The 25,919-nt window shown below is 38.2% G+C and overlaps 1 protein-coding gene across 2 annotated transcripts in view; it reads right to left on the bottom strand.

Moving 5' to 3' along the window:
• Window positions 1–25,919, bottom strand: part of LOC132911335 (uncharacterized) — a 50,983-nt gene that overhangs the window by 17,385 nt on the left and 7,679 nt on the right. Inside the window, exons 2-4 of one of the 2 annotated variants that reach the window (XM_060967948.1) lie at window positions 23,061–24,332; window positions 22,575–22,868; window positions 17,225–17,444 (exon numbers count right to left, since the gene is read on the bottom strand). In XM_060967948.1, the coding sequence (XP_060823931.1) occupies window positions 17,225–17,428 (204 nt within the window). In that variant the 5' untranslated portion in view covers window positions 17,429–17,444; window positions 22,575–22,868; window positions 23,061–24,332. Of the gene's footprint in view, window positions 1–17,224; window positions 17,445–18,783; window positions 19,301–22,574; window positions 22,869–23,060; window positions 24,333–25,919 lie in introns of those variants that run through there. The other variant, XM_060967947.1, reaches the window with a different exon arrangement.

Raw genomic sequence — 25,919 nt, 5'->3', positions numbered from 1 at the left:
TTCTCTCTGTGAGCCATATGGTACCGTCTTTGCGGGCTTCTTGGCACGAGATGAAAGCAAAACTGCACGGGACGCATCGGTGCATGGTCGAGCGTGCATGCTCGTTGATAATGATTCCTCGGCTGGTGGACACGGCGAGAGGTTCAAGAGTTAACGCATCCACTACGGGCTCTACTTTTTCTTTATGGACGGGCCATTGACCGAGAACGGTTGTTCATAGAAATTATGTAGCATGTACAATGTACAACATATTCATAAAATCGTATTACGAGTGAGATTAGAGAGATCCTGTGATTAAATAGAAGACGGAAATGAAAAGTAAGAAAAATGCTTCGTTGATGGCTTCGCTTTTTAGAAAATCGACTTTGAATGCTTGTAGAGTATATTCGAAATTGTTTAATTTTCTATTAGATACGAGTGGACAATTGGCATAAAATTATCTATATGCAAAAGTAAGTTAAAAATGCAGAATAATAATATTTGTATTGTTCAGGAATTTCTTATTGAGAAAACAGCGTCTAAATACATATGTGTACATACTTGATTTTGCAAATTTTTTAACCGGAATGGAAACTCTATCGAATTTTTAAATCTGAATGAGACTTCAAATGCACAAGTTTTGTTCTATATATCTTCTTTATGATAAATACCGGTTGAATTACAGAATTGAATGCGTAAATGCTCGAGCGCCTCGCTTAATTAAATCGTCTTTCTCTTCAGTTCCTCTGCGGCAATTTTTTGGTTCAGTAACTCCACAATGAAGATAATGAGATGGATCCAATAAACACGTTACGCAACAAACTACACGGGGACGCGGCTATATAATATAGCTACCTAGTATTAGCATAGATAGTGAACCGGAGAAATCATCGATATTGTTGAACCTGATTATTTCACCAGATAGCTTCACCTGTAGAGCACTGTTACAAGATTCTCCAGTGCTTCTGCATCACGAATCACGCATCGAAATCGATATTTTAATGGCCACTGGTCAGGAAATCAGCACAGCTGTTTACATAGGGTGTCCCGGAGTACGTCCACTTGGAGTGGAGTGTCGGTAGACGGCTGTTCGACCTCTGCTCTTTTATTTTTTTATATGGAGTAGGCTGCTGCGAGCAAAATACTCGTCTCCTGTCGGCGGTGGCTATAGTCTCGAGAGAAGACGCGTGCTTCTACTTTGAAGAGAGAACGTCTGAAGCTGTAGCTCTTCGAAAAATAAGCCACTTGATGCGCCCAATTAAAACGTGCGCGCCAAGGAAAGAAAAAAAAAGAAAGAATCTAGTTGTCACTCGCGAAATTCTCAGCGAGAGAAAAGAAACTTCACCGCAATTAAGATGGAAACCTCTTCTGTGTCATATCAGATTTTCACGCGCATCGACACGGTGAAAACTGGTCTGGCCCGTTGCTTTCCACACGCTGTTTTCATTCTCCTTTTCCGTTCCCACTCCGAAGGCCAAATTAAAGAACGACAATCGCGACTCACCGGCAACTTTGTGGGTCGCGATGCTTAATGGCCGGATAAATTAAACTGTAAATCCAGCTCGGAAGTCAGCATGGCTGTTCGACTCTCTTTTGAGACGGACGAAGGAAATGTACAACGTCAACAACCATCGAGTTCGAGTAATTTACGTTCTAATCCCGTGTGCGCCATCACGTGTAATTACTCCAATAAGATGACAACTGTCTGTCTACCTTTGCTCGCGAATACGCAACACTGATACTCGCCTGTCTTTAATGGTGACTAATTGCACACGCAATACTGTATCCAACTTTCTTATTAACTTTTACTTCTACGCTAATGACAGATTGTACCACTTCGTGACGATCGTTCGTCGAACTAATACTTGCTTATTTAGAAGGAGTTATGCCCATTTCTACGGTATGATTATTTAACTGGTGCCTTCTTTACTACAGGATCTATGTAATAGATGTATGTGACTGATTCTGAGAAACTTGTCAAGGTTTTAAATAAATCGTTGGGTCGTCGTTGTTGAAGATTTCTCATGTCGAATTAGTTTTATTCAGGGAGGTTTGTCCGAGAGTTCTCTATGTGTGATTGATGGACGGTTCCATTAGTTTCTTCTTTTCCTCCTACCTTCTTCTTCTTCTTCTTCGTCTTCTTCTTCTTCTCCTCCTACGGCTTGTTTATATTTACTAGTGCGCTCTGATCTACGATATTAAGAGAACAGGAGGTCGGTGACAGACGGTCGCAGGTTCGTATAATTGGTCCTTCCTCTGCTGCTGATTGTTTTAAACGAGAACAACTCGACCAACTTTAAGTCCCCCGTTACCACCAACACGCGCGCGATTATTAGCGGCACAACCAGTACACACGGAACGCTTACATCCGGTTAGTGGACCGTGGAAGGGTGACAATACAATTCTACGCTAACTCGAGGTATGTACGATTCTAATCTCATAGAGAATCGCGTAACATCGCTCATTTTCAGTTAGCTTTCCATTCATTAACTGTCAAGTACCGTTCAATTATTTAATTCCTACATTTTTATTCGTTTACTTTAAAAGATATTTTATTTATAAGAAATGCTGTTCAACTTGAAGATTTGTTGAACAAGAAAGAAAACACAGATAATGAAATGATATTTCAATTCCAAATATTCTTCTGGAAAACTTCAATTATTTGGCCTTGAAAGTTCAAGATCAGATTAAAAAGTCCGTTTATATGAGAGGGTTAAGAGAATACATGGCCTTGTAAATATTCAGATTAAATTAAAAATTGTATTTTAGGTGGGAACTTAAAAAATGTTAGGTCTTGAAAACTGAAGTTTAAATTTCCTAGACCAAGTTAAGAAAATAATTGACTTCAGAAATTCAAGATTACACTGAAAACTGCCTTGTCTAAAAATATGCATACGGGAATAATGTCCACATCTCCATATTACACGTTGGTCAAAGAAAATCGTCAGACGAATAAATTGTCTATTCAGCAATTATTTCGTAGTTACACATGACGTATAATTTTTTCGCGATATCCAAGTACAATGAAGTCACGAAAGGGCAAAAACTGAAATGTCTACGTCGTTATCTATGTATATAATCATACGGCTTTCTCTGTCCTTGCATTTTCCTAACCTAGGCCTGTAAAGTTGCCCTTCTGTTCGGTCGGTGCACAATGCACACACCTGACTGGTATTGCGGCAACCATAAGGCGATAAGGTCGACAACAGAGGGTTATCTGGAACGGAGGTGGTTCTTTTTCATGAATAATGCAGAAGCGAGGCAGTCACTGCGAAATGAATGCACGAAGTCTCGAACTTAGCCACTTAAAATTCCATAATTCCGTTCTCCTCCGATTAATCGTTGCGCACAGGTGCTTTAGGAATCAAGATCGATCGAAAATAATTTTATGTTGATAAATCTTTTCGTTTTTACGGAGGATCATTAATGATGAACGAGATTATTGCTTATAAGCCGAAAGTAAACGGCCTGCATAGTGGTGACGCTCGTCTTCAGTTAACCCGTCCTCTTGACTTCACTTGACCAAGTGTCAATAAGTCGTATACTATATCAAGACCGAAAAACAACTGGAATGTGTGTCCTTTTATCACTTTGGATTTTCCTGATCTCGTAATTCTAAATATAAATTTATTCCTGATTAATCAATATCACAAACTTTGTTCTATCTTTCCTGAGTAGTTAAATTTATATCGTTGAATCAGTGATTGTTATTGAATTTGAAAAAATTATGCTCTTCACCCTTGTCATCTCCCGGAAATAGAATTTTGTAATCAGTTAAAAAGATTTAGATTATTAAATTAGTGATTAATGTTACACCTAAAAGTTTTTATTCTACATTATAATTGCATTATAATTAGTAATTGTCAATGAACTACAAGAAATTCTATTTTACGCAATTGCTATTCTCTAGAGATAAAATATTCCTTAATCCGCTAAAAATAATTCACTACTGAGCTGGAGAAAAGGTGTTATTCTTTACTACAGTCTTCCTCTAAAAATAGAATAATTATTATTCATCCAGCAGGTCTGCACTGACAAAGAAAAGAGAAGAGAGATATTGCCACGACCAGTCACGTCTCCACGAACCCTATTTACCCTCGCTGGGGGTTGCAGGTGCATTCTGCACTCCTTCAACAGTCGCGTGTCTAGTATATATAGGCTGTCGAACAGCTTTTCAATGACGTATGGTTTCATCGATCTATTTCCAGAAGCTAGTCGTAAAACTAATATTGGTGTCGTAACAAGTCGCGCGTTACTTTAACGGGGTTCATTGCACCGGAAGTTTCGTGTTCGTGCTTTAACTCTTTCGTCAGAAGAACCGTGGGGAAGCTAGAAATCATGGTAACAAACGTGAACGACGATAAGAAGCTCTCACCATGGATTTGTGGGAAATTGTCTCGTATATACGATGGCTATCGTTTATCATTGTTAAACCGTGATTGATAATAGCCACTGTCCCATATCGGTACCACTCATTCGTATGTACGTTTGCATCCCAACGATCGTTGACACGGACGTGTTCAAATACACAGTTGATCGCTTTAATTAATTTTATCACGTTTTAAACTGTTCTAAGGAACAATGGAAAACTTTGAACTTCATCTATCGCTAACACATAAAATCCCGGTAAGGGTATTTATAAACGTTCGAGTAATGATGCATGCAGACGATATGGGAACAGATATGTAGGGGAAGACACTTTAAACGATCACCGATATCAGAGAATCGGCAGTGTTTTTAAGACACCCGTTGCATACATGGCACGCAAGAGATACGCCGAGTTACTGGCGCCGTGCCTATCATTACGTTGTTTAACTCATAATACATCGTAACACGTACGCTACTACAGTGTGTATCTCAACCGTTTACGCGTTTCAACGAGCGTGCGCGCGCGAGCTCACGTTAACGATCCTGTGTGCTGACCGATCGACCATCGTGTGAGTTGTACCTTAATCCACTCGTTGCGTGCGGAGTGTGGAATCAATGTCTACTCTTGTATATCAAAGCATATGCTTTCTTAAAGAAAGTTTAATCGCATATAAATCGTAGGAAGTTTTATACAGTAACTAATTACACATATTTTATCAACATTAGTACGTACGACGTTATTTTAAAATACTAGTCAGCCTTGAATCACGTTTTCTACTACTAAAAATATCTTTGTTATAAGAAATAATATTTGTTGCAATTACTATTACTATAGTAGTCGTCTGTCTGTCGAAACGCATAGAAATTAAAATGCAACAGTTGTATCCGCAGTATGACTTAAATAATTCAACAGAAGCGCCATATGCATCAATAACAGCGAATGCGTTGTATTAAATTTTTGATCGCTTCGAATATAATACATTCGAAAATGAAAGGTTTTCCTGTTTTCAATAGTATCAAAAAATACAGAGAATTACAGAGAAAGTGTTCCTCTTCCGTCCGGCTCAGGACCACGAATATCATCATCGTGTCCACACTTCCGGCTGTTTCGAACCCTTGCACGCTTCCCATCCGGTTAGCTTTCGAGTATACAGCAGTCTGTATCGATGACTCGCATCCTATCCGACTCATTGATGCGGTTCCCGCCACTCTCATCCCTTTATTACAATGGTTCACATTTGTACATCAGCGATTGGCACGTTTTGTAATAGATTAATTATACTGCAATCGCAGATGAGACTCATTGTGTTTGCAAAAAGCTATTGCCTTGATCCAGTCATCCGGTAGAATCAGGATTTTCCTCGTATGTCGCATAGAATTGGATTGCAATGGATGCAATTGAATGTTTATGGAAATTCAGATTTTTCTAAATACAATTAAGGAAACAGAAGTTAAACTAAGATTTATTTTACTCTCTAAATATTATAATTTAACAAGGACTTTGTACATTCATGTATACTATGCGTATTCAGTATATTTTTAGTTTAAATTTCTCGTAAATGCATACAAATTCATAGTTTACATATAAACGCGTGAAACTTGCATTGAAACAAACTTTGGACAATGATTGGACCAAGTATCGGACTAAGTTAATATTTTACCAAGGAAGATTATAAGAGAGTGCTACTTTGGGACTTAAGTTAAAATTTGGGTTAGTAGCATGAAGATAGGATGACGCAGGAGTCTGTCGAAAGTACATTTAGTCAATGGAAAGTGTTCTTAAAGGTTGAAAAACAGGTCACGTGAATTTACGTTGTTTCATAATAATTTCCTATGAGCCATTATTTTTCGGTCTTTGCACACCATCCATAAACATCCGCAGTCCGGACGTAAGTACCTGGTACTTCCTATATCCATACGTTACATTTAGTGATTAAAATTTCATAATAGAATGAATGGATGTAATTTAGAATGAAAGTAAACGTCCTTTGAATCTTATCTTCGCTAAACTACAAATCCTAAACTGCTTCACGAAAACGAGGCGGGACTTTGCTCTTGCAGCAACAATTCAGTGATGTGGCGCGCCATAAGGCAAACACGCGATTATCAGGCAAACGTTCATGAGGCTCCGGTTGATATCACACGAAGATATAAAACGGGGGACTTCTATGAACAGAGCACAAAGGCGGTTAAAAGGGATAAAGAGCGGGATAGAGGAACACGTTACGACAACAGGGAGGAGCACGAGGGAGGAGATTCACGAAAGAAAGAGTGAATGGGAGCACTGTGTGCCAGATGGTCGACTCGAGTCGCGATCTCCAGCCTCATCCCATTACTATTTCCCAATGATGAAGGAAGATCTGTGCCGGTGGTTACACTACCGCGAATATCATCGAACGAGAACCGATCATCGAGAGCTCTGGCATTATTGCGCGCTCTGACCTCTGATAATTAATGAAAATTTATTGACCGATCGAGCATCGCCAGAGTATGAATCGCAATTAATAGGAACGTCTGCCGAGGGGGAACTTGAATGACAAGATAGAAAAGTCTACGCAAATAGAAGGCCCGTTGATAGATACGATTATCGCGAGTCGTAATATCGAAAGAGTGAAAGGCGTGTTCGTGAGGTTGCGATGGAAGCTTACTGAAATTACGTGCACGTAACACCACCGAATTATCCATTGATTCGAGGAATCGTATACTCTTGTGGTTCCTCTCTTGTGTACACGGGTTTCAGCGAACTCGAAACGTACCGAGAAGAAGCTAACAAGAGCGTGTGCATCGGGTAGCGGCGACGAAAAGAAGAATTGTATATACGTCGTACGGGAAGACGAGATGATTAATTCTTGCGGTCGAGCGAGTAACACGAAACTCCCTGCGTCGAAATTTTTATCGCGCGTCTAGCACCGGAAAAATAAAAGTGGCAAACAGGTTCCATAGTATATTCTAGGCTCTAGACGTATGTATGACTATTGCTTGCTCTGATACTGACTCATAGGAATAATTAGAAACCGTATTAGTAATTATTTCATATGAATTCATTCCTTTTTAGGAAAAATCGTTTCGTTCGAGATATCGTAAGAAAAATGTGTGGCGGATCCCTTGGTCGTCCTACTGAAAGACGACCATTGTATGTTAGTAATGCCAAATTGTATATCGATGGAGTATAGTAACCACGAATGACCGCTTTTATCGATCTTTACGTCTCCATTGAATCTTTTCGTACCTTTCTCCACGAGAAGAAATAATTTACCTTGTTACTTTTATGATCTGATATTGGGATGATCTGAGTCAGCCATGTACACCATGAGTACACCATGAAGTTTCGCGATTGGCGTCATTATTTAATTGATTCTAAAGATTTAGAATTCAAGATTTATCTAGATTTTCCACAGTTTGAACGGTGGAAGCCACATTATATTATATTTATTATGTTACATAATATTATATTTTTATTTGTTAATATTTCTCGCTGTAAAACCATCGATTCGAATGATTCCAATTTTCATTGTGTTAAAAATTCTCGAATCACTTTGAAATTAGAACTGTAACGCCCACCACTAATGGAAATGTCTATTGCTCACATATTAAGTCTAAATGTCCCTGTTATAAGTCCAAATAAACTCTCCTAAGTCACAGGCATCATGAAAAGAGGGAATTCAAAGAGTAACACGAAAATATAAATATTTTTCACGCTGGTGCACGTGTAAGTTTGACCGGAGACTTCTACGTGATCCCACCTTTTTCCTTCACTGCCAGCATTGTGCCAGCCACCGAAGGTATCATTATTCGAGCCCCATAAAGAAAGGCCGTGGATAGCGAAACCGAGAAGAATGTTAAGTGTCGCAATCATGATTGTGTTCGGCGTTTGTAGAAACGCGAAGCGCGACCATCTGCACTGAAGGCTCGAACCGCAATTGTCGCTTTCAATTCAGCCAGATGTCGATCGATGACAGATCAAAGAAAAGATTTTCAATAAGGGTACACGAGAATTCAATTCGCATAGTCTATATTGCATAAGAAAATTCGAAAGTATCTCATGGGAATTATAAAATGAGAAATTCCTAGTGGCACTAGGATCGAGATGTTTATATAATGTTGGCAAAAAGAATATCAGGAAACCAGAAAGGCGAGATATACAATTTTATCATAGCAACTTCCGAAACATTTTCTCTTGACAAAAATGTTCATCTTTTTAAATTATTTTACATAGCATCTAACTTTCAGATAATTCTTTGATATAATACATATTATATAAGGATCTTTTCAAAGATTTAACTCTTACGTTATGGATTTACTTATATGGCTATGGACAATAGACGATTTTAATCAAATTTGAGATGCGGGGTTCGCGTATTGATTAACTCATTAGCTTTGTCATTTTTTCGCGTCTGAAGGAAATAATTTATGAAAATGTACTCATATTTAAAGGATTGATGAAGTAGACGTGTCTCGTAAGAAATGGAAACTTCATATATTGTGATTTAATAACAGATTCAAATGTTCGACGAGTATATACTTGTTCTCTACCTCTTCCAAGATTCAATAAAGTATGAACCATAGAAAATCGAAAATTTCATGTTGTAACTTAATAGACGAACAAGATGTGTGATACCCGTACCTATCACCAGGCTGAAAGAATCAAGGACACCGTATAAGTGAATTCGTAGAATGCAGCACACGACCTACACGTCGACACGATTGTCTCCCATATAATACGGCGAATTCCTGGTGACACAAGACCTTTTGGCGCCTTTGCAACGATGAGAGTATACGACAAGCCAACTATCAGCTAGTTAGCACGTGCTCACGGTGTGAACAGTGCGTAGTTGTAAGCAAATCCCAGGATCCGCTATATAGTAACACTTATCCGGGTAATACCTTATGCATACTGTAGCTATTTCGCAAGAAATCGTAGAAAACGGTTTATTTTTTCACTTTCGAGGAAAGTGGGACGTGATACGCTAATGTTTCTATTTAGAGCATTTAACAAGTTACAAAATACTTCTTATACAATTCCTATTTCCCATTTGATTTTCTGTGAAATTAAAGAGAATATTTCGTTTCATAGAGTCTAATATGCTACGGAGTAATATGATGATTAAGCTCGATACGATGCAATAAACATGAAAAATGGTACTCTAATTGCCCGTCATGCGTCACAGGCCACACTACGACTCTTAGTATTACTCGAGAGTAGGTAGTTTCGCGTACTCGTTCGCGGCCACGTGTGTGAGTAGCCAGCTGCGAGTGCTTTCACCGGTAGCTTGTGACCAATCCCAGACAACATTCATGCTTAAAGAATTCGTACGACGATGCTCATGAATGGGCTACGAGCCTTGATCAAGCCGTACGTCGCGCCGGCTTTGTGCTCGTAATCAAAGTTCCTTGTTCGCGTAACGATCGATAGCCCTGTGACAATTTAGTCTGCGACAAACGAGCGATGCAATGTCACTAGGTCTTTAAAACGATGAGCTTGTACGATGTGATAGATTTACAGTAAAACGCGATGTATTGCACGAAACTTTACATGGTGTCAATAGAATCGTTTTCTATGCAAATTCATATTATATGAATGAAAAGTTACAGATAGCGAAGGCGAGCTGTGAATTTCTAATTTTATATTTAAATGACACAATAAAATATAGTGAAATCATTTTTATCTTTTCAATTCTCATAGATGTTAACCTTTTGTACTCAGGAAGTTTCCATGATATTATTACCAGAGGCTTCAGTATATGTAGTTTTAATATAAAATTTCTCGAAACCTATGAATTTGTATTTCAAAACAACTTGTTATATGAACTCTTTTCCTCTTAAAATAAATAAATAGAACTCTATTATATACATATTATTACATAGTGATGTACAAGTCCCACATTTGGAGATACAATACTATCAAATATGTAGTACAGCATCACTGCTACGAGGTCGTAAAGACCCGACGTCACATCGTCTCCACTATCCTTTAATCATTCTCGTCATCGTTCGTGCGAAGAATCCGCCCCGTGAAAATTGTCGAGAAACGTACTTGAAACGTGTACGTGCGTCACACGAAGTTACGTAATCGACGATTGTCGCTCACGTTAAGCAACGAATTCCGGCTGGACGATCGGCTGAAACGTTAAATCGCGGATGTGACTATGCACGGAGATAATAACGGACACGGTTTCAATTCCGAATTCGCACTCTGGCATTGAAAAGAGCTAAAAAGACAGAATCAACCGTGACGATTAATCGCCGAGAACGATGTAACGACCGGATCGGTTTACGCCAATAAACCAATGTTTCCGTGATCTGAATGCCAAATGTTCGCCCACGATGGTCCTTACAGGGACTTTTCGCACACGAGAGTTCCTTTCAATGCTACTGTAATTAATATCAGATCGGTAATGAAAATAATTTCTTCTTCGTTCGCAATGCAATTTCAATAAACTAAGGGTCGTTGATGTAAAAAGATACGCTCTTGAAGATTTGAGAAAGATAGTATCTTTGGAAAATTCTAAACAACCCTATTGTAGAACACGAAAAACTACAAAACTTTGAATTTAACTTCTTTTCAGTAGGTACACTGTATGATTTCTTTAAAATGACATTTTCACCCCTAAGATCAGTTCTTTATCGAAATAAGAAATGACTTTGTTAATAATATCACTTGAATTATAATTTTAGAACCTTTCTTTGTTTATGAATCTTCTAACTGGATTTTCTATTTGTTTTTCTTCGACTATATTAGGCGATGATGATAAAATATTCAAGAAATACGGTATTTCTAAAATCCTAGGATACGCGTTCAAATTAGAACGAACCACGAGCTTCTTAAAGACCAGCCATGTAATTCTTCTGGCGCCAATCTTCAGATTTTTTTCTTTCTGCCGATACACGAGCGGTTCTGGGAAAAACGGGTGAACGGCACAGATAAGGGCAACACCGGGAGTCTGAAACTGCAGATAAATGGAAAGAGAAACGGTGTTATTTATATTCGATGATCGATAGCCGCTAACTTGTTATCACAACGGAAGCCGAATCACCGATTCTCGGTATTTATTGTAAGATGACGGAAGTCTTGCTCTTTCTTACTTGCTAACTGCGAATGAGAACTGAACTTTATCATAAGAAAACGCGTGTATGGGAAAAAATGAACCGCATTACACAAGAATTCCGGTATCTAATCGCTCAAACCTTTTCCTGTTCCAAATTATCTCTGGATTTGTTCTGTCAATGATGTAGGATCCACAGTTTTGCCGAATCTCGCGAGTATACATCTGGTTCCTTAAAAGAACTCGCTATGAAAATAAGCAAAACGACCAAATAGATATCTGACAGAGGTAAAAACTGGCGTAAGTGAGTTTTAATCCAGTCATAAAACACTGGAAGAGATGTTAGCCTCGATATTTTTCACGTCACACATGTCAACGATGTTTTTGTTAGGTCCACGCGTGTTTACTTAAGAGGCAGCACTCGCTTAAAAATCTCATGTCCCCGATGCGCTCCAAGAAGAAGAGTTCATCTCGCGAGTCGTTCCTCTTGCGAGAGAACAGAAGCGGATAATAACCTATAATTATCAGCGAAGGGACAGAAGAAGAACAGAATGTTCTCGTAGCTCGTGCGTTCTTTAAATAACCCTCTAAATATCTGCCGAATGCTTCCAAAATTACATCTAAAAGGTTGATCGATAAAGATAAAATCTTCTATTTATTGTAGAATAATGCCTAATAAGAATCTATCGGTGCACCAATTACGGTTTCCTTCGCGCTACACCGTGACGTAATGGCATTCCCCCGTCGTTGGAAAGCGCCACTTAATACTGTTACATAACAGGCAGCGTTCCATAAAGTCATTAGCATGATAATAAATCAACGGATACCGTAGAACGTGGTGCAACCCCTCTTAGTATACTGAGTATACTATAACTCCAGTTTCGTAGCCTAATCGTGTGAATTCGAGCCACGTTCTGCCCGTAGCGGATATATAAAAGAGATGCCTCCATAGCAGACATAACTCTGACGATTATGTGGTACGTTTTATAGGAGAAGCATCCTTGAAACCGGTCAAGAAACCCTGGATCGTTTGTATCCTGATTATGGGGTATTCTGATTCTTTCTACAGGCTCCATGAAAAAGAAAAAAGTTCTTCAAGCTAAAAAATACAAAGAGATTCCCTTTTGAAATTCTGGTTTACCGTGTCGCCGTCATGCGGGTGCACCGATGCATGATAATTAATGCAGCCAATAATTTATTACAATTGTGCCCTCAGGTTTCGTGGGCCGTCGATGACGGAATCGGAGCAGGAAGCGAAAATACCACGACTTGGAGCACGGACTTTCCTGGTTCGTTCACAAACTTGTTCTTTTCTTATTGTACGCCGCTTGGAAATCTGGTTGCGCAAGGACTATTCTAATATTGTTTCGGAGACAATGCTGTTACGCGTAGAGAAGTGCTAAAAAATTCAGTAAGACAACTAATTTCTGTTCTAATGATGAAAGTGAGATTAATTTATACTGAATGGTGTGAAAAAATATTTTTATATTTTCGAAACTCTGCGTTGGATTGAAGTGAATAGAAATCTAATTTCAGAAGATTGGGACAATGATTGACATCCTTGATATACTACTACTGCCCCACTATTATATTATATTATTATACAATAATACTACAGTTTTGTAGTTCCAAGAAACTAAACTAAATTATAAATTTATGATTTTAATAAAATTATAAATATCTTGTAATGAATGTTCATGATCCTACTTTATATACCAAAGGTTGTACAAATTTTACTTCTTTATAAGGAAACCTTGCTACATTTCCATTTTTTTAATCAACTGTACTGAACTATAGTTTTAATACAACTGAATAAAAATGAAATTGCGGCAAATTAATGAGATGATTAATGTGTCTGATCGTAAGTAATATTTCACACTGAAACCTAATAAAAATTCAATAGCGAAAGGTGAACGTATGCGTACAACCATTCTTGAAATGTCAAAACTCATAATGGATATAATGTTACAATGGAAATTATAGCCACCTGTAAGAATGAAAGGGTTAAGCATCTCCATTGACCTTCCGCAATCAAAAAAAAGCTATTATGAAATCTCTTCTAGCATATTGATTTCACGACGAGAGCCATTGTAACGTAGCAAAATTATGCAGACAGAAGTTGTAAGAGTAAATCGTCACAAGAGTGAAGGTCGATCGATCGACAGATAAAAGCCGAACATTCTGATGGAACAACGGGTAGTACGTTTTATCAAGACCGGTTCAAATAAAAGATACACGTAGACAAGAAAGCCGGAACTACGGGCCGTCGCGCCGGATGTTGCGAGGTCCGAGAACGCGGGACAAGTCCGGCATCCAGAGGCGGAACGAGAAGGTACATGGAACGTGATTTGGTGCGTATAGCGGTAGGATGATCAACGATTATTGAGATGATCCAGATTCTGCAGCATCGAATTTCGTTTACGTGAATCTTGCGGTTTTTAATTCGACTCTTGTACGAGCAAATATTTAATATTTTTAGTGAAATTTTACATATGACAAATTGCAAGTTATTAATATTAACAAACTCTTCTGCATAGTAGGAACAGGTTTAAATAAATTCGACAAATGAAATTTGATTAATTTGATCGATAAATAAAGATAAATTTGACAAATTGCAAGTCATTTAATTATCCTATTTGATCCGAACTTGGAACATTGGAAAAAAGAATGAATTATTTTTCAGTAATATTTGCTAATTTCTCTATATATTGTGTAGATGTTCTAATATTTATAACCGACAGTTTACACGAAGGATATCGTGGAAAATTTATGTAAAACGAACATGTAGTACAAAAGAAGATATGAGTATCGTAATTAGAATTAGTGTTCTAAGAAAAAGCAAAATTATTCCATTATCTCGTAAATGTACGTAATAGAGTATAGTAATTTGTTTCGAAGTATCTAACGATGTATTCCATTAACACTAAAACGAATACTATATCGAATCGTCACAAACTAACGGAATAGATTAGAGATGACTTAACATACAAAAATTCAAGAGATAACAGAAGTAACAAATTTTTGTTTGAATAAATGCAAATGTTAGTGGTTTTACGTGCTCGTGGTGTGTAATGATATCATTTAATATGGTAATGGAGTGTCTACGAGAAGACATTGACATTATCAAGATCATTGGACGCGAGTGACGATTTTTCACTTTTCGTCCCAGTTACGTAAAATTGTGTGGTATTCTGAAAGCCGCAATAGTATCGTTGTTGATCTTCCTACAGTTAGTTAACACGGAGAAAAAAGAAAGCTCTGACCAGAATACATTTTATTTCATACCGGTTTCCAGACTTTTTCTCGACCAGCAAGGGAATAGTAAGATCGTGGTGCTTCCGCGCGTTCTTTATCTTATCGCAAGTACGATAATGTGTCTGGTCGTACTGCATGAAAATTAAAATAGGACTCTAACACATTAACTTTTACAAAAATATAAAAAAAGAGCTACTGTAAAATACAAATGACCATAAAAAGAGTATTACAAAAAATCCCTATTTGTATCAAATGACATAAAAATGATTCAACGGAAACAAATTGCAGTCGAACGCGTATCAAAGTACAACTTTTATCTGAGAGACAGAATAGTTTGCTATCGTGACAAGCTACCACCAGCGATTACGCTGTAATCCATACGGCGCCGACTTTTCGGACTGTCATTCTATATCTAAAATGGAGCACGCTATTTATTCTTCGTTTTCTATTGAGGAACATTCCATCGCTCTTAGCCATATCATTCTTTACCAAATTTTGCTTCACGTTATCTTTCAGAGAACTTTCGCTGTAAATTTTTTAAGTCACTTTTATATGAGGAATGAGAAAATTGAATTTAAAGATTAAGAGTTTTATTAAGGAAAACTCTTGATCTTCTTTGCTGTTAGATTATTTAGAAAATTCTTGTGGTTAATTATAAATTAAATATTTTGTAACATCTTTTGTATCTTCTGGACTACTTCGTTCGGAGAGAAAGTTCCTACTTTTCAAAGTTTTTCATGTCGCAAATCGCAACAAGCTGATTGTTCGTAACATAGTCGTTTCTCCGGTTCATTCCTGGCAACCTACTAAGGAACGAAGGTCGGTAGGCAGGGAGCAAGTGCGATTAAGTGGATCCATCAGGGTTACGGCGGTATGTATAGTTTTTCATTTCACATTGTGAGTTGGCCGCAATGTGCGACGCCTTGGCATGCGGGGTTCTCACAGAGAATTCCTGGTTCCACGAACAAAAACTGCGGGACGTACGACAAAGATGAACTTCGTCCATCGGAAGACACCGAAAGAAAAAAAAACTTCAACCTTAAGGGTGATATATATCTTCTTTTTTTGAAAAAAAATATCATTAACGAATTTGTTTTTTGTTCTCGCTAAAGACACGAAAATGTTAACCGAACTATACGAAAGTCAAAAATTAAAATTTAGTAAAAAATTCGTAACAAATTAAGATCTAATCAACGTATTTAGGTAATTAAGAAATTTGGCGAAAAAAGTTGTTTACTCTCGTAGAAGGTTAATAGAAGAAATGAAAAATAAAGAATTGGAGTTGTAAATCGGGGGCGTTAATGGTTTCTTCTAAAAGAACAGAACTGGATTCGTGAAATTTGAGATGACTAACCCACCATAAAAATATTCACAAATCAGTGACCAGGATGCTCATACACAGTTGGCTTCTCGAAGAAGTTAACGGAAGAATCCAGCTGTTTTGTAACGACCTTTGGCGCAGCCTCGTGTGAAACGGGCCAGGCAAACGCAAATACAATGAAAACTCTGCAATGTACCTATGTATTCAACAATCGTGTAGTTAATATCTAGAGAAACTGGGGTGTTGACCGGCAATAATGCAAAGTTCGCATTGTATTAAATGCGATGACCCTAATTTTTATTGACTCAGCCGGTCGACACTAACGATACCGGCGATATCGACGATGATACGCGAGGTATGCGAGTAATCGACTTTAATGCCAATTAACTTGGCTCGATCGAAATTTTACACGCCACGAAGAAACTACCAGTATATTCGCTGGAAATATTATTTGAATATTCAAATGGTTTGAGTTGTGTCCTCCATTTCCTTGCAGATGTTGGACTAAACTGGCTACCCTAAGCATCTTGCTGGGATCAAGGGCCTCCGGAGAGTCATGTTTCTGTTCGCGCAAAAAGGGATGCGAAACCGAACCGCCTACAGTTGCTGCTTGACGAACTTGGGGACATTCGGTTCGTGAGAAATTCACCCTCGTCTCAAACCTGACTTCTGTCAACGTTCAAATAAAACCAATGAAATATTCCGGAATATCTTGAATCGATTAACGCAATGGAAAATTTGTATGGTGTAATAATTTCGAATATAACTGACAATTTCAATCAATTGATAATTTTATCACGAATGCTGTTTACTCAATCGAGAATAATCGCTACTATTTTTGGCGGGATAGTAATCAAGCGAATGACTACGTCAGAAATAATCGTGGATTAAACACACGTACCGTCGATGAATCTCATTAGTGCGAACGGACAAGGACACACGTGGTCCAGCTGTTAATAAGTGCAGGGAATCGTTTTGTTCTCGTTTTCATGAAACCGTTTTAACGCCTGTCACGGATAACGTTTTGTTCTCCTCGTTTGCTTCATTAAGCAACTACGTCATTGCTTTTTTGTACCCTCCCGCGGCGCGTTCGACCTTTCTCTTTGCTTCATGCGCGACTTTGTTCATCTAGCATGGTCTTTTGTTCGATTTAATCCTCATTTGATTACGAACAAAAGGTTCGATCGGCCTTATTTTAATCGGGACAATCGAGATCGGTGTGAAAAGGGAAGAGTTGTATGTAATTTCATGGACTTACCTGCTGTGGAGTTGCGTCGGCAGGAGAAAAGCTCGAAAGGGCGGTTAAGGGCGCGAGTGAAGCGCAGGAAGATGCCCTTGATGGCGGTGGTGTGTGTCCAGGGGTAGGACTTCCGCTTCCGCAGCTACTCGCACCACCGCTCGAAGCCAAACTCACGCTATCTGCTCGCCCTCGCCACGGCGAGACTGACACGTGCTTCAGCATCCCTCTTTGATCTCACCTGAAATCGAAATTCGGTTGTTTCCTTTAGTTTTGCTCAAAATATGAAACTACATATCTAGAAGCCAAACAACTAGTAGACTTCATCGAGACGAAGTCTAAAAATGTTTAACTGTGAAAAGTGAATTATTTCAGATATGTAAAATTGAATATAAATCAAATATACTATACTCTTAAGGAATACTAGAAATCAGATTCATAAAAGATTAGAAAATAAATTGAAGAAAAGAAGACTGGTTGAACTTAAGAAACAAACTGAGGAATTTTCAGAAAACATAATTGATCAATTGTATCTAGCGATTTAGCCTAATGATCTATTGACTGGGTCCTGCAGTTCAATTACATTCAATAACATTTAGTATCACGCAGATGAAATTAAATGCTGATTTAACTATACGATTGAATTTGAATCTCCTTTCAACATGTAAAATTGAATAATTTCATTCAAATAATATTCCAAGAAGCAATTTCCAATTGTACATTGTAATGCTTATTGTTGTATCATTTAATTGTGCCTTTCATTGTGGTAATTAATCCAATAACGGAGAGGAAACTAGTTTACGGGTCGGTTAGAAGCGAGGATTAACAAGAATCCTGAAAACAGGTTGATCTAATTTTATGCTATCTTTGGTGCTACTTAAGATAGGGTAATGTATACGTGACATCTATTTAGGATAAGAAGTTAATGCAGCTGATAGCTTCTTCGGCCTCTCTCTTCAAGGCTACGAAAAGGGGAAACAACCGTAGTGAAGGACGTTCGATAATTATCGACGAGACTGTAGATGATTACTGAGCTGTGCTTGGTACATGTTAGTAGGAAAAAATCTAGCATCGTCGTAATTTCGTCGAACAACGAGAGACAGACAAAAGAAGGAAAGCCCTTGAATGTCACATAAACAGCCTAAGGGACGACGCAGCTGCGTGCCAGAAGTTCGAAAGCTTAAACATTCGCGAGAAGCGCGATGCGCATCCAAGAGGTAGCTGTACGTGGCCCGATTGTTAAATGTTTTCATAACAAGGAAGCGCAAGAAAAAACTGGTAACCATTCTCACAGTGTTAACTGTATTCTTCTCATTAATAATAAACAGCCATTCTAAACATCGACGCTCGATACTTCGAGCCATGTATGGAAGGCCATTCGTATCTATTGAATTTAATATATTATAAAATCAGCCATATTAACTATTTCCTTCTAATTAAAAGCGTGCTGCGAAGCCCATATATGTACACACACACACGAGGGACATGTTCATTCAAATGTCACGTGTTACGGAGGAGGACAGACGGTATCGATAACGTTATCACGCAACACAGTCGTGAATATTCACATGGATACTTACTTTTTACCAATTCACAGCTGAGTGCAGCCCGCACTCGCAGTCCGGTGCATACGTCAATGCGCGGGAATCATGTTTACACTTGGCGAACAAGTGGCATTGAGTGCATCCGATGATAATTACACCTTACGACACTGGTGAACAAATTACTCCCAAATATTGTTCAACGATTAATAACATATTATCTAGACAGTCCCTATTAAATCTTTCAGTTTCTGTTGTTGGAAATATTCCAAAAATTAAAAGTCACTTGACGAATCCTCGTGGAACAAGCTTCTTCTTCCTCGAATCCACGTAACTATCTCGACGATTCACTATGACACGAATTATTATTCTTACTTATATTTTTAGTCCTTTAATGATTTTTACGGATTTAATATAAGAATAAGAGACGCGTCGCGTGATGCTTGAACGAGCAAAGAACGAGACACCTCGTCCAGCGTTGAAATCACCCGTCTGCACGACGTTCCACACGCCACGAGCGCTGCGCTACGACTGAAAGGGACGCGTGAGCAGTCGCGTCGTGTAAAGTCGGCGTAGTAAGCCTACGAGGCGTAGAGGAAAGAAAACGACCTTCCTGCGAGTGCATGAGACCCGCCGAACGTTCTATGCGCGCGACTTTCTATCGCTGTGTTGGTGCGGGGGCGTGAATCTCGTTACCGTACGGTCGTATGTCCACGAAGAGTATATGCTCTCTCTCTTTATCCTATCTCTGTTTCTCTCGAAGCTTGCAACTTTTCAGCAACGAGTAGGCGTTCGTTCGTAAGCCAGAAGGATGTCCGGGGTTTAATTCCTTCTTTGCTTTCGTCTCGTTTCACTGATCCTTCGCTATCATCACTTTTGGGGTGCATATATTAAAAATCGAGTGAGTTGATGCGAAATAAATTTGAATCATATAGAAGCAAATGTAACTCTTCTATTATGTTTGTAAAAATTTACGTTGGTAATTGGGCACACGGCTCTGCGGGAAAATGGGAAAAAATTCACAGAATCCAAAATATGTAAAATATCTAAAGTATAGTACTCGTTATGATATATTTAGTACCTAGATAAAACAAATCTCTACGTGGGTTTTACCTGTTTAGTTGTATTCACAAAAATATACACGAATCTCGTTGTCTGTCAATAATTATGATTCTATAACGTTTTAACAAAGTTATCAACAAGTTCATTGTGTAAAAAAAGATCAAAAAGACCATATTAAAATTCAATTTAATTCTACTAAAATTCAATCCAGAAAGTACACTAAATCTGCTGAAGATTAACAAGCTGATTTTTAAATGAAAATTGTATTGAAATAAATAAAATTGTACGAGATTTCTAATTTGTAAGCTATTCTTTCTTTCTGTCGGCTTAACGAGCATGTTTATTGTAAGGAACAACATACGTGATGAAATTTGAATATCGATGTAATAAAAGGGAAGGGTATAGTATTTTATATTTCGTATAGGTTTGGGAGTACGTGGGTACAAGGTGTTTCCAATTTATTACTGAGACGATCATAGGGTGAGAAGTAATTCAACCCGTGACATGTGACGCCTTAAATGATGATTGAAATTCCGTAAACGCTTCAAGTAGCTTCCTAAGAAAGTAAATTACAAATGTCTTTGGAACAAGTTCTACCTACTAATGGACGTCACGCGCGACTTTCGAGATTCTGAAAAAATGCAGTCTAGCCGCTAATAGTTACCGCGAATATACATGGCCAGTCATCTCGTCTTCGTTGTTTCACATACAGAAAATTCAGAAAGTATAAACCGATAGTAAATCGCAACTATACGAAGTTATAAAGTTAGTATACGAAGTATAATATTAAATATGCGCTTTTATTATAATTGTTGATAAGTGAACTTTTTAAGGCAATCTTCTTTTAGAGAAAATGTAGAACGTTGGTAAGAGTCTGCTTTCTGATAAACTCCTACGCGATACTCGCGACTCGCAAGTTAAATCGACCGTGACAACGAGTTATCTTCGATACAGAAGTTTCGTCTTCCCTTTATAGAAGGCGATATTTTAGTCATGCGACGGTGCCTATATTGACGAAACAAAAAGAATTACATAAAGACAAAAAGTGGTGCTTCCTACGTAATCACATGAAATCCATGAATGCATGGGCGTCGATTATACACCGAGAGAAAAAATTTCGTGTTAATTTTTTCGAAGAAAAACGATCGTTCTTCACGTAGGAGTATAACTACAAAAATGTCTGTAGCTTAGACAGAAATGTCTACACTTATGGAAAACCTATGATTATTTCCTAGATTAAGACTCGATTGAAAAACATTTCGTTTTCCAGTATTCTAGATACGATCTAAATTGAATAAACGCGATCCCTCGAGCAGAAGACGAAAGAAAGTTATGCGTTTGCTTTCATTCCGGAAACGACTAGGGCAATTTCCTTCTTACCAGTGATAATCTTTTTACTGATTTCTCTCGCGACGTAACGCGGAGCTTCTCTTTCGTCTGAGATCCTACGGATTCCGCAAGTATTGCCTTTGAACAGGTGAAAATGCTTCACACGTTCATTCGTGAGTGCCACTTCACTCGTTTACAAAGACTGCGAAAAGAACCAACGTGAGCGGAACCGATTGGTCCTTTGGTAGGGTGCAGGTTGCATGCTGAAACGTAGAAAAGACGAATAGGAAGCGTATCGTTATACCTGCGTGGGTTTTACCTTGCAAGGGACGTTTTATAGGGTTGTCGACTTATTTAAAGTAGATATGATACAGCTATAAAGATATTATAAATATACCGAATAAGAATTTTGAAACTGATAGTCTCCATTTATTAAATTTGAAGCTACAGTTAATAGAGACTACTCACAACCATTTACCACGTAATTCTATGATTTGTAGATAGATTAAATAAATTACGATCAATTGGCATCATTCTCTTCCTATTATAATTGTGTTTTTTTCACGTTAGAGGTCGAAGACCCGTGAAGAGCGTAAAACATTCTGATATCACTGTCGGTACCATCAGAAGGATTTTATAGACATCTCAACCCTTAAGTAGAAGAACGTCGAGTAAATATATCGCAACGTGAAAGCCGTGGAGTCTCAGCCACGCGTGATATCGCGATTCCCTGGTGCAACACTCTTGCCTTTTGTCGCGAACAACGAGCCTCCTGTGAGAAGCATTTCCCTCGGCTGTCTGGCTTCATTCGCGACGATCTCAAGGAGAAAATTCAATTAGCTACGGCAACTAGATCACTCCCGTCGCAGCTGCAATCGGCAGATAACTCTGAAACTTGTATGTCATGCGAAAGGAGCACTCGAGTGCGACTTTCGATTCGCTCATTTATCATAGATGCAGCTCATCATCATGCCACGACTCGGATCTCTTCCAGGCTTGGAATGTTCCAAATTTTAGAAAATAAGATCATCGTGAATCGCTTATGAGACGTTTAAATCCTCATAAATCACTAAGAAAAATTCAGAAGCCTTGGTTAAAGGAACATTGCATTATAGGAAACAAAGTCCTTCTTATGAGACATGAAAAGATGTTTATATGTATATCGTAGCTATAATTTGAAATAATATTTTGTATCATATCGTGTTACATCATTATACTATTCATGTTAAACTATAATCCCAAATCTAAATAAGATGAATGAAAGATACCAAAATACAAGTTCTTAAGATGCAATACATACATACATATATTTGCAATTCGGAAATTGTCAATCAGTAGGAATTAAGATTCTAATAGTACCTCTGCTAAACTATAGTCTGAGGTCGATATTCAATGAATGAAAATGTTTTTACCAATTCATACAGCAGGAACAAGCTTACCAGGGACGGGAACTCGGCTAGAACGAAGTCAGAGAGCATATCGGAACCACGGTGGTCAGCCACTTTATCCTCGTGCACGCAACAAGCACGTCCAGCACCACGAGCACGCTGCTATGGCATGCATACGCCGCTATGGGAGTTTGGCAGCAGCGGTCCAGGTCGCTGGCTCTCATGGTGTTGCGTTACTTTCCCACAGGCGAGTCTCTTCCTTCGTGTGCAATTCTTTGCAAGCTGCACGGCGTACGCCCATCGTGCACCTGCACACGCGCGTACGTGTATTCATAGGTACCCACACTGGTGAAAAGAACACGTTGACGAATGTAGAGGGTTGTATAGGTAGGAGACGAAAATGGTCAGACGGAGAAGGTGGAAGAGAATGAAAGAACGGGAGAAGCACGCATCTCACCTTGCAAGGCGAACCTGTTCGTCGGTACCGAAACCGAATATCGTCTTAAACCGAGTGTTACGACCTGAAAATAATGTTACCCCTGAGGATCTTTAAATTTCAGGCTACGGGACCTGTGGCGGAAGCAAGCCGACAAAGCACCATATTATATGCAGTCGATGTGGAATTCAATTTTGATGGACCAATTGCAGCCTTCATTCGTGCAGTTCGAAGAGAAACCTGGGAAGAGAGAAGTATCGATGAGACTTCTCTGAGCTTTGATACTGAAGAAAAAATTCTTGAGAATGGAGAAATGCTACGATATATACCTCATATATGTAATGGTGATTTATAGTTAGTGTGTTATACGAATATTTTTAGAAATTTGCGTTTTTAAATTAGATGAACTATTAAGTGGATCACGAAAATCAAGCTTAATTTGTAATTTGTAATACGTTAACACGAACGAGTAATTGCTTTGAACAGAGAGAATGGTTGATGGGATTTAATGTCAATCCAGCAACGTGGCATCGTCCAGTTTCCGGCCTGCGTGACGGGACTGATTTCCGGGACCGTGCCGTGCTGCATGCATTCAAAGGGACCCCCAACATCAAGTGGACTCTTTCCCCATGGTCATCGACGAGTTCGTGTCCTTTCCCATGGGTGTTGTTTTCTGCGTCTGCAACTGTACACTAACCCGATAACGTCATATAGTTTGTTAAGGTTTAACACGCGCCGGGATAATTGGACGAGATCATGATGAAACAAAATTGTTTACATACGTGTCCATCGATAATTTTTCTATTCATTGAAATTCCTTGGATTGTTTTCCTGAACGACTTAATTTTTTAATGACATATCCGAGCAATAAATACTGTAAATACCTAAATTCAATATAATTACGCTTAAGATATAATAAGGAAACAAAGAGAAGAGGAAAATTTCCCAAAATTTGTACCAAACATAAAATTAAAAATACATATGTTTAAAAAATGAAAGAATTAATTAGAAATTGCAGACTGCGTATTATCACGATCTAATATGTACTTTTACGAGATGTTCTTAGGAAGAGTAAGTGTTTCGTATACGAAGTACGAGTAGTCTGTTACGCGAGCATTCTCCTGATGCAAGTAGCGCAAGAAAACCGGAGTAACGGGGCCCAAAAAATTTTAAGTGGATCGAAAGAAGCACCGCGGGATATCTCTCGATTGCATATCCCGCGGCATCCACTATAACAAGATTTGCCGACGGCATCTAGTTCAGGAGATAGTTCTTCGATGAGTTCTTCATTCCCAGGAGTGTTGCTTTCATCGCGAAGCTGTCTGACGCCGCCATTACTTCAAGATCCACTTCAACGAATGTATCGGTTATTTCTGAAAGTAAAGAGGAAGTGTCTCTCAGTTCCAGTTTAAAATTTTATCTTAAGAATAAAACATCGAAATATTATAAATTAGAAAGCCTATCGTTACTGGTGCCAATTTTGGAGTACCATAAGTTGTAGATAGTTGACTATCATAAAGTTGAAAGACAGATGAAAGGCTGATTTATATTTTCTTTATCTTTAATTTCTGAGTTTGTTTATTTACATTTTGGATTTGTTTATTCATAGTTCATATCAAAACCAATATATATATTTTTTGATAACAATGAAAATTTACAGATAGCAGAGAACATACATTAATCAATGACGATTAATCTCCTAAGTGCTCGTCAGTTTAGGCCATCAAGTCAGACGAAAAAGGAGAAGTTATTCAAGACAGGTGAAACTAGTCCAGTCATACTCCAGGTATTAAATCTCGATATTGCTGCACTTAGTAAACGACCAATTTCCTGAGACCACATCTTGTCTTGAAAACGTGTCAAGAAAAAATGTATGCCTTTGAAAAATTATGCACAGCGGAAGTATTTGAATTTATTATAAAAGGAAACAGATTACGCTGAAACTATTCGAACGGAATGTTTGCAAGTGTCACGAGGAATTCGAGCGTTACGCTAGGCGCGTTTAATTAACGACAAAAGTTTGTAATTACTTACTCTGAATGGTATACACGTTACGTAATAGATTAATTGATCTCGAGTTTATAGGATAGGCAATTCGGGAGTGGTTGTGCACATATAGAACACCTCTTACATTCTATCCGACCATTGACTTACATTACACGCTTCGTGAACTTTCCGATTTCTTCAGACAGAGTTGACAGAGGGCAACGAGGGGCAACGAACGTGTAAATGGTATGAAGAGACCCCTGACAGATCACGAAATTACTATTATCGTCAAAAAGAATTTAGCACAGTCGTTGCTATTAAAATAAGACTAAACAATCCTTCGAATTGCGTTCTTTCCCTCATCAGTTATTTTTAGTGTCTATTCCAATACACATATTGCTTTGCACTACTACATCTACCATTAAATACAAATACAATCAAGCATTGTTAGATTCTTCGTTCGCTAAAAATCTTTCTACTTTAAGTAATAATATTTATTTCAATATGCTGGCTACTGATTTGTATCTCTAAATTATTTTGTCAAATCGCACAGAAATTAAAGTGGAATAATTAAATCACCAACACTACTCGCTAAAAATAGCAATAAATATATTACATGTATGTCTACCAGTAAATAGTAACATTTAGTCTTTCTTTGCTTCTTCAATTTTAAGTACTATTTTTAATCCTTTTCTCTTTCTTATAAGTGCATCAATGCGTATAGAAATTCGACTTAATCTCTTTACTTCCTGTTAAGACCAAGGAAGAAATTCGAGGCGCATCTCAGGTTCAACAAATATGATTGATAATTCTAAGATGAGGTATACGGTCATGTTCCATTGTTAAGACTTTTTATCTTAAACGTACGTCACGTTTACGCCGCTGTACGTAGCTCGTTGAATATCATATGACGAATAAGTTATGACTAAGAGACCGACGAGTATGTCATAAGATAAACAATTCTGATCCTCCAC

The sequence above is a fragment of the Bombus pascuorum genome, chromosome 10 (assembly GCF_905332965.1).
Source record: "Bombus pascuorum chromosome 10, iyBomPasc1.1, whole genome shotgun sequence".
Classification (NCBI taxonomy): domain Eukaryota; kingdom Metazoa; phylum Arthropoda; class Insecta; order Hymenoptera; family Apidae; genus Bombus; species Bombus pascuorum.
The sequence above is the reverse complement of the archived record's forward strand: the minus strand, read 5'-3'. Positions and strand labels throughout refer to the sequence as shown.